Source organism: Brassica napus, chromosome A8 (genome assembly GCF_020379485.1).
Source record: "Brassica napus cultivar Da-Ae chromosome A8, Da-Ae, whole genome shotgun sequence".
In the NCBI taxonomy this organism is placed as follows: Eukaryota; Viridiplantae; Streptophyta; class Magnoliopsida; order Brassicales; family Brassicaceae; genus Brassica; species Brassica napus.
Genome location: NC_063441.1, coordinates 12,088,806 through 12,100,884, shown reverse-complemented (window position 1 = coordinate 12,100,884; position 12,079 = coordinate 12,088,806). Strand labels below are relative to the sequence as shown.

At 36.4% G+C, this 12,079-nt stretch overlaps 1 protein-coding gene across 1 annotated transcript; it reads right to left on the bottom strand.

Moving 5' to 3' along the window:
* Positions 1-1,811: 1,811 nt before the first annotated feature.
* LOC111215042 (leucine-rich repeat receptor-like serine/threonine-protein kinase BAM3) lies at positions 1,812-5,404 on the bottom strand. The gene is made up of 2 exons (XM_022718105.2): positions 2,544-5,404; positions 1,812-2,283 (listed from the first exon to the last, which is right to left on the bottom strand). Exons 1-2 carry the CDS (start codon positions 5,200-5,202, stop codon positions 1,955-1,957), a joined length of 2,988 nt encoding a protein of 995 aa, XP_022573826.1. The 5' UTR covers positions 5,203-5,404; the 3' UTR covers positions 1,812-1,954.
* Between the last annotated feature and the right edge of the window lie 6,675 nt (positions 5,405-12,079).

The following is a 12,079-nucleotide window of genomic DNA, read 5'->3' as shown; positions in this document are numbered from 1 at the left end:
ACTCCACCAGTCCAGTCCACAACCAAAGCAAATTATTGGACTTGTTCAAAATAGTCGTTCAAAAAAAAAAAAAAGGACTTGTTCAAAATAGACTGATAAATTTGAATAAAACATTAGCATCAGTCCACCTAATTTCTGGATTTGGAAATTTTTGGTCTTTTCAAAATAAATAATTCAAATGTTGGAACTGTAAGATATTCAAATTCCATTTCAGATACATTTCCAAATTTAATGATTAATATGAATATCACACTTTTATTTATTTATTTTATTTTTTTTGCAAAAATCACACTTTTATTTTTGTAAAGAAGAAGAAACCTTTTAAACGAGTATACACTTTTTACACTTTTGTTCGAATGATAGAAATTTTGGGTATGTATGCATGTACTGATGAAACATCTCATAGAGAGAGATATATACCATGTTCATTTTTTAAAAATAGTTCTCTTTCTACACCGTTTTAAAAAAGCGCAAAAATAATACTACACTAGGTTAAGACCCGCGCCTTGTGCGGGATGAACATTATATATATATAAATTATTTTATATATTATATGTTTATAACATATTATAAAATATAAATATATATTGAATAATTAAAAAGTCATTATCTACTACTTATATAATTAAATCGGTGTGAACATATAAATAACTTTTATAAATCGAAAAAATATTTTTTCCGTTTGATATGATATATAATTAAATTTAAATGACAGTAACATATATATGATATATTTTAATATTAATATTTATTAGATGATGCTTTTTGCTCATATTTTTTTATCATTTGTATCTGTTATAGCAAAAAAGTCTAAATTAGTGATAACAAATTTTTCAATGTGGGGTTAATGGTTTAAGTAATTTATAATATTTTAAAAAATTAAGTTGTCAATATTGTTTCAATTTTTTTATCAAAAAAATGTTCAAAGTAAATTTCAAAATTAAGATATATATGTATTTTTATATAGCATATAGTTTAATTTAAAATGATACATATATTTATATATATTTTATTTTTGATACTTATTAAATGATACTTTTAACTTATATTATTTTTTAATTATTTGTATCATGTCATAACAAAAGTTTTAAATCATAGATCACAAAATTTGAATGTGAAACTTTTAATAGTTTTAGTAATTTATACTCGTTTTTAAAAATTCAAAATATAATATATAAATATTTTTTTAATTTTTATTATATGGTTACTATGATTGTTTAATTTATTTTAATAGCTTAAATTAAACAAATATAATTATAATACACATTTATTTTGATCAAATCTTTATTATTCAAAATCATTAATTGTCATATATACTTTAGTCATATTAGACAATTCTGTAATCTTATTTAAGGAAATAATAAAGCACACTAATAATGTATTTATTGTGGTTTAATAAAAAATTTATTATATATTTAGATGGACCAACCTATTTTTCTAAGGATTCTAAGAATCATTCTAGTGATGACACGTGGCTACAAAAAAATATTGCAATGCTTCTCAAATAATATATAGGGGATGACGTTGTTTGAGATGTGAGATTACGAATTTTTATGCTACAATTTCTTGTGTTAACTTTTTCTAAAATGAATATTAGACTGCGTATTCGAAATAGATATAAAAACATGTAATCAAACTTATTAATTATGCATATTAACACCCACAATTATCTTGATAAGCTTTCGTATTCGATGTAGGATAATATTGTTTTTTTTTGTCGATGATGTAGGATTATATAATCTCTCACATCTTTCGCAATTGTGTTAACTTCTTTAAAGTTCTGGATGGATGGATATATGGTATCACGGATATAATCCTAAACCCTTCCCCTCCTTCTCAACATTTATATAAACTCATATAACCACCAAACCTTCATTACATTTCTAAAAAAAACACTATAACCACGTTATACATACACCATAACAAAAAAATATTTAACACACTCATACTGGATTTAGAAAGTATGCGGTTGTTTAGCTTGAGAAATCATCTGGACAACTTCTCTCATGGTCGGTCTCTCAACACTATGTTCTTGAACACATAGCATTGCCACGAAGAACAGCTCCATGGCTTCTCCCAATGGCACATTGCTCAATCTCTGGTCTATGATCTTTACCACACCTTGTTTGTTACAATTTGTCTGAATCTTTGACCATTGCACAATGTCAATTCCTTCTTCTCCAAACTTATCTACTGGTTTTCGACCTGTTATTAGCTCCAATAGCACTACACCAAAGCTGTACACATCACTCTTCTCGTCTATTCTCAGTGTGTATGCGTATTCTGCATTTACGCAATTGGATAAAAATAGGTTAAAATGGACCGTACATGAGTTTTAGGTAGGAATGAGCATTTTAAAAAACAAAATTGACTTGTTCAAAAAACAAAAGACTAACCATCCCAAACTTAAATAGATTCTGGCATGTATTATCCCAAACTAGATAAGCCAAGACATTAAATAAACCGAACGGAAACCTGAATGCCTAACCGTAAGTATTATTACGTGTAATGCAAGAAACAAGTGTTGGGAATCAGTTATGTACCTGGAGCGATGTATCCATACGAGCCTGCGACTGATGACATACACTCAGAAGCTCCATCATCTTGCATCATAAACTTAGCCAGCCCAAAATCAGCTACATGAGCTTCAAAGTCAGGACCCAACAATATGTTGTTTGATTTCACATCCCTGTGGATTATAAGCGGCGAACAATCATGGTGAAGATAACACAAACCCTTAGCCGCTTCCAACGCTATCTGCAACCGCGTTTCCCATTTCAAAAACACTCCAGCTTTCCCGTGCAACGCTTCTCCGAGACTACCATTAGGCATATACTCGTAAACAAGGAGATTAACGTCTTTGTTTGAACAAAAGGCGAGCAACCTCACAATGTTTCTGTGTCTGATTCTACCTAATGTCTGAATCTCTGCTGATAAACCGTTGTCGTGAGATGATCCTTTTCTTATGGTTAAGAGCTTCTTGACCGCAACTTCTTCTCCGTTTGGCATTAAGCCTTTGTAGACAACCCCTGCACCGCCTTTACCGATCACGTTGTTCTCTTTGACGCATTCTACAATGTGTTCGCTTCTGAATCCGAGCTTCTGAAACCCTATTAGCTTCCATAGATTCGAGTTACTCCTTCTCATTCTCCGATTCTTGAGCACAGCTAAAACGAAGAACAATAAGAAGAACCCTAGTAGGCCTAACCCGAATAACAGCTTGAACTTCGCGGAGATTTCGCCATTGGAATTTGCATTTCTCTGGTTAAGAATCTGAGATTCAGATTGGTTTTGGGAACCGTTGCAAGGGTTTGAAGAGTATCCACAGAGAAAAGGGTTTCCGAGGAATGACGTGTTGTTGAAGTAAACGAATTGCCCTAAAGTTGGCACTGAACCGGAGAAGTTGTTGTGTGAGAAATCTACTGATGTCAAGCTCTTCATGGATCCGAGTTCTACAGGGAGACTTTGGTTTAACGAATTCCAAGAAACATTCAGATAGTTTAAAATCCGAATTCGCGATATCTGAACCGGAATCTGACCTGAGATCTCGTTATGACTTAAATCCAAGTAGGTCAATGACTGACACTCACCAAACTCTGGAGGTAACTTGCCTGACAAGTTATTTCTGCTCATGTCAATTGTGAGAAGACTCTTCAAACTTCCAATCTCACCAGGGATCTGCCCCGTGAACCGGTTCCCCCCAAGAAGAAGAATCTGAAGGCTTCTGAGGTTCCTGATTGAACCAGGGATCGGTCCGGTTAACCTATTGTTGGACAGATTGATCTGAGTGAGGCTCGATAAACCGGTGTTTCCCGCCTCTTCCTCCGCGATTTCTCCGGTCAAGAAGTTGTTTTGGAGCTCAAGAAGCGATACATTAGGCAAGTAAATCAAACCCTTTGGCATTGTACCTGTCAGGAAGTTCTGACCTAGACGGAACCTCCAGAGCGGCTCGCACTGGCCAAGATCTTCAGGGAGAGGCCCAAACAAGAAGTTGTTGAAGAGAATGAGAATCTGAAGCTTTCTTCCGAAACAGAGTGTTTCAGGGATCAAACCTGTGAGTTTATTACTAGACAAATCGATATCTACCAACTTCCCGTTCGATCCAAGCTTTGCAGGAATCTTCCCGGTGAAGTTGTTGTGCCAAAGCTTGAGAATTTGAAGAACAGGAAGGTGAGCTACGAACTCAGGGATCTCGCCGTGTAATCTGTTGAAGAAGAGGTTAAACAACTGAAGCTTTTGAAGTCCAGATAGCTCTAGAGGAATCTCCCCTTCAAGAAAGTTGTTGGAGAGGTCGAGAGTCTTGAGGCTTGTCATGTTCCCCAGCTCTCTAGGAACAGAACCTGTAAGCTCATTGGTCTGAAGAAACAGAATCTCCAAGTTCTTGAGGAACCCTAACTCTGCAGGAATTGATCCTTTCAAGCTGCAGTTAGCTAAATCCAAGTGAACAAGATTGATCAATCTCCCCAAATCCGCAGGTATCCCGCCGTGGAAGTCGTTGTAGTAACCTAAGTATAGCTTTTCAAGAGTGGTGATGTTGCCTAACTCGTTAGGGATCCTCCCAATTAGGTCATTTCCAGATAAAGAAAGATACTTGAGACGCAAGAAACCTCCGTAGCTTATAGGGATCTCACCGTTAAAGTAGTTTCCTCCGAGGTCTAAGTACTCTAGCTGAGTGAGTTTAGTTAGAGACAGAGGAAGTGATCCGGTGAAGTTGTTGTTGTAAGCGTCAAGAGTCACCAGCTGAGTCATTTGACCGAACTCGAGTGGCGCAAGCTCTCCTTCAAAGGCGTTGGTTGAGATGTTCAAGACTTCAAGGTTTGAGAGCTTGTGGATCTCTTTCGGAATCTTGCCGGAGAAACTATTTGAAGCGACGGAGAGGAACACTAGAGAAGGGAGACGGGAGACTTCTGGAGAGAGAGTGCCGGAGATGTTGAGATTAGAGATGTCAAGACGAGTAATGGACTGATTCAAGTTGTCACAAGAAACACCAGTCCAAGAACAGAGTGAATTGAAATTTGGAACGGTCCATGAATCAAGAGAAGGATCGTAGGAATCAAAGCTTTGCTTTATAGAGAAAAGGACTTTGGCTTGTCTAACAAGTGAGAGGTTAAGAGATGAACTAGAAGAAGAACAGAGGATAGGAGAGAAGAGCAGAGAGATTGAAGACAAGACTAGGAAGAAAGTGAAGATCCTGTCTGCCATTGTAACATCAGAGAAGTTCTAAGAAGTGAAAGGGAAGAAGGGTCTTCCAAGAAATTGCAAAAATCCTAGAGAAATCAATCAAAGGAGATCATCATCATTAGACATCATGATGTTCTTACTGTTTTAAATATTTTTGGGGCTCACTATGTTCTGGAGTTGCTGCTTATAGTGAGTGGCATAATAAGTGAAGAGGGTACTCATAATTCCAAGCGTTGCGTTTTTTTTTTTCTGAATATATTAAAATGTGAAAAAACATAATTGTAGAATTTAAAAGAAAAGTGAAAAAGAAGTTGCAGTATCCAATGCATTCTTCGTCTTCGTCTGTTGGATTGAGCTTTAATGTTTTTTTTTTTGCTTTTGATAAAAGCAAAAGCAATATACTTACTTTCACAAAAGATGAGAACACACATCATCGCTTTTTCTTTAATGGAGATCGGAGACAATTATAGATATTAAAGATTAGTGCCTCTTACTTCTTTTTACCTTCTCTTTATCTTTTGATTTGATTTCTTTTTATTTTTATTTCCAATTATTAGGATAATTTGAATTAGGATATATATATATATATATAGGTGATCAAAGTCACATTATTCATTAGAATATGATTAACGGGATAGATCCATTTAGAATTTTTAAAGTATGATTTGACATTTTTCTGATAAGAGACGTTATTTATATTTTTTATTTAAAAAACGTTCTTAATTAAAATATAAGAGACGTATCTTATAATACACTAAAAATCTCATCCTAAAAACCTGCATTGATCATGGTTTTAGGTTTTAACAGAACAAATTCTTACAAACATGTTGGATGAGATCCTAAAGATAATGATTTTTTTTTTTAGTCTTAAGAACCAAAAATTTAAACAAAAATTGTTGTCATCCAACACTAATCTTACCTTAGTTCGAAATCAAAATTATTATGACAAGTTGATTTTGGTATAACTATTTTAGCTTACTGTTTTGAAGGTTTATAAAAAATTAATATATTAACTGAAATAATGGAATTTTATTTCAAAATTTATATTCACTAGTAAAAATCTATCGCATAGCCACTGTAGTGCCACTTAAAAACCGTGGCTATTTAAAAGAAGCCACGATACCGCCACGTAAAAGCCACGAGACGTAAAAAGCCACGGTCAAATTAAAAAAGCCACGACCAAGTCACGAAACAAAGCGTGGCACCTTGAAGCCATGGAAGCGCTACGAAATTTTCGTGGCTGTATAAATTAGCCACGAATTTGCCACTAATAAAACGTGGCATCATTTTGTTTTTTTGTGCCGACATCAAAAAGGAAGTGTTACGTCCAATCGTTTGACGAAATGGGATATAGCCACGGTTGTTTCATGGCTGTTTCGTGGCTATACATGCTTTTTGAGTCTTTATTCTGGTTATGGCAGAGAAATATTCGTTTGGCAATGATATTTTAAGGGAGCCACGAATATTTCATGGCCTGGTCGTGGCTATCTCGTATCATATATACGCTTCGTAAGCGTGACATTTAGAACTTTTGTTCTTCTCTCAAATTTTCAGAACAAAATGTCTTTCTACTTTCAATCTAGAGAATCGATGGATCAAAGAATTGATCCTGAGAATAATCAGGTTTCTGAAATATTTCTTGGAGGTGTTGATGCATTTATTCAATTTGCGTGTAATCAAGAAGATTACAAAGAAAGAGAAACTTTGTTGTGTCCGTGTGCTCGATGCAAAAATGTGAAGCAACGTGAAGCAAGAGTTGTCGCACGACATCTATTCTTGTACGGTTTCAAGGGAAATTATTATTTTTAGACGAGTCATGGAGAGAAATTCAACGATGTTGGTGAGAGTTCCGGGGTGAATCATTCGACGGGTGAAGAAGAAATGTTAGAGACTCCTATTTGGAATGCTTATGAAGATCACCACCAGAATATTCCAGAGGTACCCGCAGACATTGCGCCAGCTTACATGCCGGAAGCTATAGAAGAGACAAACATGTCACAACCCTATCATGATAGTGTTTTTGAAGCATTTGAAGCAGTGACTCAACCTCTCTACGAAGGATGTGCAGAAAGAATTTCTCAGTTGTCTCTTGCTTCGCGGATAATGAAAGTGAAGACAAATTATAATCTACCAGAAGCTTGTGTAGATGAGATATCTGAAGTATTTAAAAACATACTTCCGCAGCCAAATAAAGCTCCAGCAACATATTACGAGACAAAGAAACTGACACGGTCGCTTGGGTTACCCTTACAGAAAATTGACGTATATGTGAAGAACTGTATGTTATTTTGGAAGGGAGACGATGCGAAGTTGGTCAGTTGTCGGTTTTGTGGAGAAGATCGCTACTACCCGAAGAACGAAAAAGGTAAAAACAAACCGAAACAGAGAATGTTTTACCTCCCAATAGCAGATCGTCTGAAACGTCTATACCAACTTGAGGCGACAGCTTCCAATATGCGGTGGCATAAGGAACATGTAACTCCGGAAGGAGAAATACATCATCCATCTGATGCCATAGCGTGGAAACACTTCAGTGAGTTATATCCTGAATTTGCTGCTGAAAGCCGGAATATTTATCTATGCTTATCAACGGATGGGTTTAATCCGATTGGTATGAATGGCGAAGCACATTCCCTTTGGCCAGTTATTGTAACTTCATACAATTTGCCTCCGGAAATGTGTATGAAAATAGAATTCTTATACCTTTCGGTGCTAATTCCCGGACCCAAACATCCAAGAAAAAGCTTAGATATTTACCTTCAGCCGCTGATTGAAGAGTTACAGAGTTTATGGAAAGATGGTGTGGAGGCATATGATATTTCAAGGAAAGAAAGATTCATAATGCGAGCAGTGTTGATGTGGACGATAAGCGATTTTCCAGCGTATGGGATGCTTTCAGGTTGGACGACACATGGTCGGTTATCGTGTCCATATTGTCAAGATGAGACATGTGCGTTCTGGTTACGTAATGGACGGAAACATAGTTGGTTTGATTGCCACAGAAGGTTTTTAGATGAAGATCATCCTTACAGGAGAAACACTCAAGCATTTACATGGGGAAAAACAGTTGTGGATCCTCCTCCACCATGGTTGACCGGAGAAAAAATATTGCGTGAGAGGATAAATAATATAAAAGGTTTATCAAAGTCCGTTGAATGTGGAGGGAATGGACATGATAATCCATCCAAGAAAATATCTGAATACGGAGTTACTCACAATTGGGTTAAGAAGAGTATTTTCTGAGAGTTACCGTATTGGGAAACTCATCTTCTTCGGCATAACCTTGATTTCATGCACATTGAGAAAAACTTCTTCGATAACCTCACGAACACATTGTTAAATGCTCATACAGCAATTAGAAGTATTTATTTTTTATATTATCTTAATAATTACTATGATTGATGTTATAACTTTAATGTTTTGTTTACAGATATTACCCTCTTTTTCCGAGATATCTCTTCGAGGATTTTGAAAGAATCAGATATTGGTCTTTTAAAGGCAAATATCGGTGTGAAGCTTTGTAACTTGGAAAAGATTTTTCCTCCATCGTTCTTCGATGTTATGCAACATCTTCTTGTGCACCTTCCAGATGAGGTAGCCTTAGGTGGGCCCGTCCATTTTAGGTGGATGTATGTATTTGAAAGATACATGTACCATTTGAAGAAGATGGTCAGAAACAAAGCACGCATTGCGGGTTCGATAGTTGCACAATGGATAAACGAGGAGATTTCAAGAGCATCCTCAAATTATTTTGGTCATCCTGAGATCATGAGCATTCCAGAAGGTCCAAATGATATTCGTTTCTCATACAATTATCCGGATGTACCACCTTTGTTTTACCACGAAGGGAGAATCAGTGGTCAATGCTCAACTGGTTGGTTAAATGATAAAGATAACACCGTTCTTCAGACATTTATGATGCTCAACTGTGAAATATTTGCTCCATATGAAAGGTACCTTAATATTATTAAAATATAATATAAATACATATTTCTAGTTACATAATTAATATTTTAAATGTGTACAGGATGTTTGAAGAATATATGACACAGAGTATTCCTGATATTACTCCAGTTGAAATGCAAAAAGCGAAAGACACCAACTTTGCATAGTGGTGCAAAGACTATGTGAGTTTTTGTTTTAATATTATCAAATTCCACAATTTATTTATTTTGTGATGTAATTTATAACAATGTTATTCTATTGCAGATTAACGATGCGACTCAGTTTTACATATTTCCTATGTGGATGTTGGATTTTGTACAAGGTCATAGGCGCAATTATAGGTCTTGGCCAATATATCACACCCAGGGATACACTTTCCACACACATAACCACGATCAAAATAGAAAAACTCAACATTATGGTGTTTGTGTTCCTGGAACCAATGAGACAGACTACTATGGCCTCATACAGGAGATTATGATGGTGGAGTATCATTGTGATGTTGGCTTGAAGGTCATGATTTTTAAATGTTTGTGGTTTGACACCACGGAAAATAGCGGTATGAGAATACATCCATCTGGTCTTGTTGATGTCTCACCACGAAGACAATATGCAAAATATGATCCTTTTGTATTACCTTGTAAGTGAAATATATATGTGCTTGAGATTTAATGTTTGATGAAAAGCCATAATTTTAAACTTCGATGTTATTGTATCATGACCAGGTAATTGTGATCAAGCATGTTTTATTTCTTATCCACGGGTACGTCGACATTATGCCGATGATTGGTGGACATGCGCAAAAATTATTCCTCGAGGAATCCGAAAAACGTCCGAAATTGCTTTAACTGCATGGCAGGATGATAGACGTGACCAAGTTGCAGAAAGTTCATTGTTACGGGTGGAAACACATGTTGTTGACGATGTTTCTGATTATGATCTTGCCCCGGTGAATCCTCCAAACGATGAATATGTATCAGATGTTGAGGTACAATCAGACGGTGATTCAGAGTACTCAAATATATGTTTAAGGTTGTAAAATATGTTATAAGGTTTGTAAAATATGTTGTAAGGTTGTAAAATATGTTATAAGGTTTGTAAAATATGTTGTGAGATTGTTGGAAAAATTATATTATGTAAAATATATGAATGTATGAAGGGTTTGAATTGTAGTTGTTGTATTGCTATAAGGTTTGATGGAAAAGAGTGTGGGTTTTAGGGATTGTGCTTTAGGGGTTGGGTGTTTGTGGTTACGCGTTTTTAGATAGAGCCACGGTTTATTAGTGGCTGTTTCGTGGCTATAAGGAAAATAGAGAAAACCAATTGGTTTGGCTCGAATTTTTTTTGGTTTCCCGCGAGATATTACATATTGCCACTGTAATTGCGTGGCTATATCGTGGCTATGCCAAAATTTTGGTAAACCAATTGGATTGGCTCCAATTGATTTGGTTTTGGCTCCAATTGTTTTTAATTTCGCGGTTCAGTGCCACGGTTTAGCCACTGATTTTTCGTGGCTTTAGAAAAGGGTTTAATAATTCAGTTTTCTTCTTTCTTCTCAACACTTAGAGAAAAAAAGACAAACTCTCTCTCTCGACTCGCGACGGAACGGTTCTTCTCCTCTCTGTTTCTTGTGTCGCCGTCTCCGGTTCAATCTCGCCGTCTCCGATTCAATTCACCGTCTCCGATTCCATCTCCCACCTCTCATGGTAACCCTCTCTCTTTCTCTTCTCCTTTCTCGGAGATGAAACCCTTCGATTCTCGATTCGATATGATGTTTTCGATTTAGGGTTTCGATTTCTCTCTGTCTTGTTTGATTGGTTGTTACATGTCTACTCTCTGTTTCGATCTAGGGTTTTGTTTATTTTAGAGTATCGATTAGGGGTTTTGTCTGTCTACTTTCTGTTCTTCGTTTAGATTTGTCTTTCTCTCTTTCTTGACTCTAAAGATGTGTTCTTGTTGGTTTTTTACAGATGAATTCAACAAGAGCACCTGGAACACAAGCTGCGTCTCCTCCTATGCCTCCGGGTGCTACTGGACCCGCTGTTTACCATGCTGGGTCTCCTCCTATGCCTCCTGGTGCTACTGGAGCCGCTCCAAACCATGCTGCTTCCTCATCTCGTTCCAACAGCTACCCGCAGATGACCCTTAATGCGATGCTCAACTCACCTGCTAGGCTCTCACAGCCACATCTCCATCCTGATAAGCCGAATGGAGCTTTATGGTAAGATCACTTCCTCATCTTTGAATGTTTCTGTTATTTGAATTGGGTCTTTGATTGGTTAGGATTGTTTCTGTTAGGATTGTTTTGTGAAATTTTAGGTAGGATTTTGTCATAGTCTTGTTTCAGTTACTGATGTTTGTTATCATCTTAGGTTTGGTATTGACCCATGTATCCATGCTTTCGTCCGTGCAACTTGGCAAGGATACTACATGGGTCCTTGGAAGAGTTGGAATAAGGTGCCTGAGGAAAGGAAGGATTCCTGGTGGCAAACGTTTGTGGTAATCAAAAATTTCATTTTTTTTTAAATCTCTTACTGTTATTATTTCCTGTTTCTAAACCTCTTACTGTTTTGTTTTTTGTTATAGCAAAATTTCTACTGGGAGCCTCAATTTAATGATTTGGTCTACGGTCTGTGGAAGAAGGAAACGATGACAACCGTTGGTGAAAGGATTAACAAGAAGAAGAGGCAACACAAGAAGCCAAAGTACATCAATGATAGCGACTGGACACTGCTTCTGGAGTATTGGGCGACTGATGAAGCTAAAAAGAAAAGCAAGAAGGCTGCTAAAAGCCGCAAGGCTGATCCTGTGGGTAAAGGGTGCCACAAGCATAATGCAGGGCCTAGGTGTTTTGCAAGGATAGCGTATAACATGGTATCTTCCATGTCTGTACTATAAATAATTATTTTTCTAATCTGTCTTCCTAATTTCTTTTTTTTTGCAGACGCAAGCC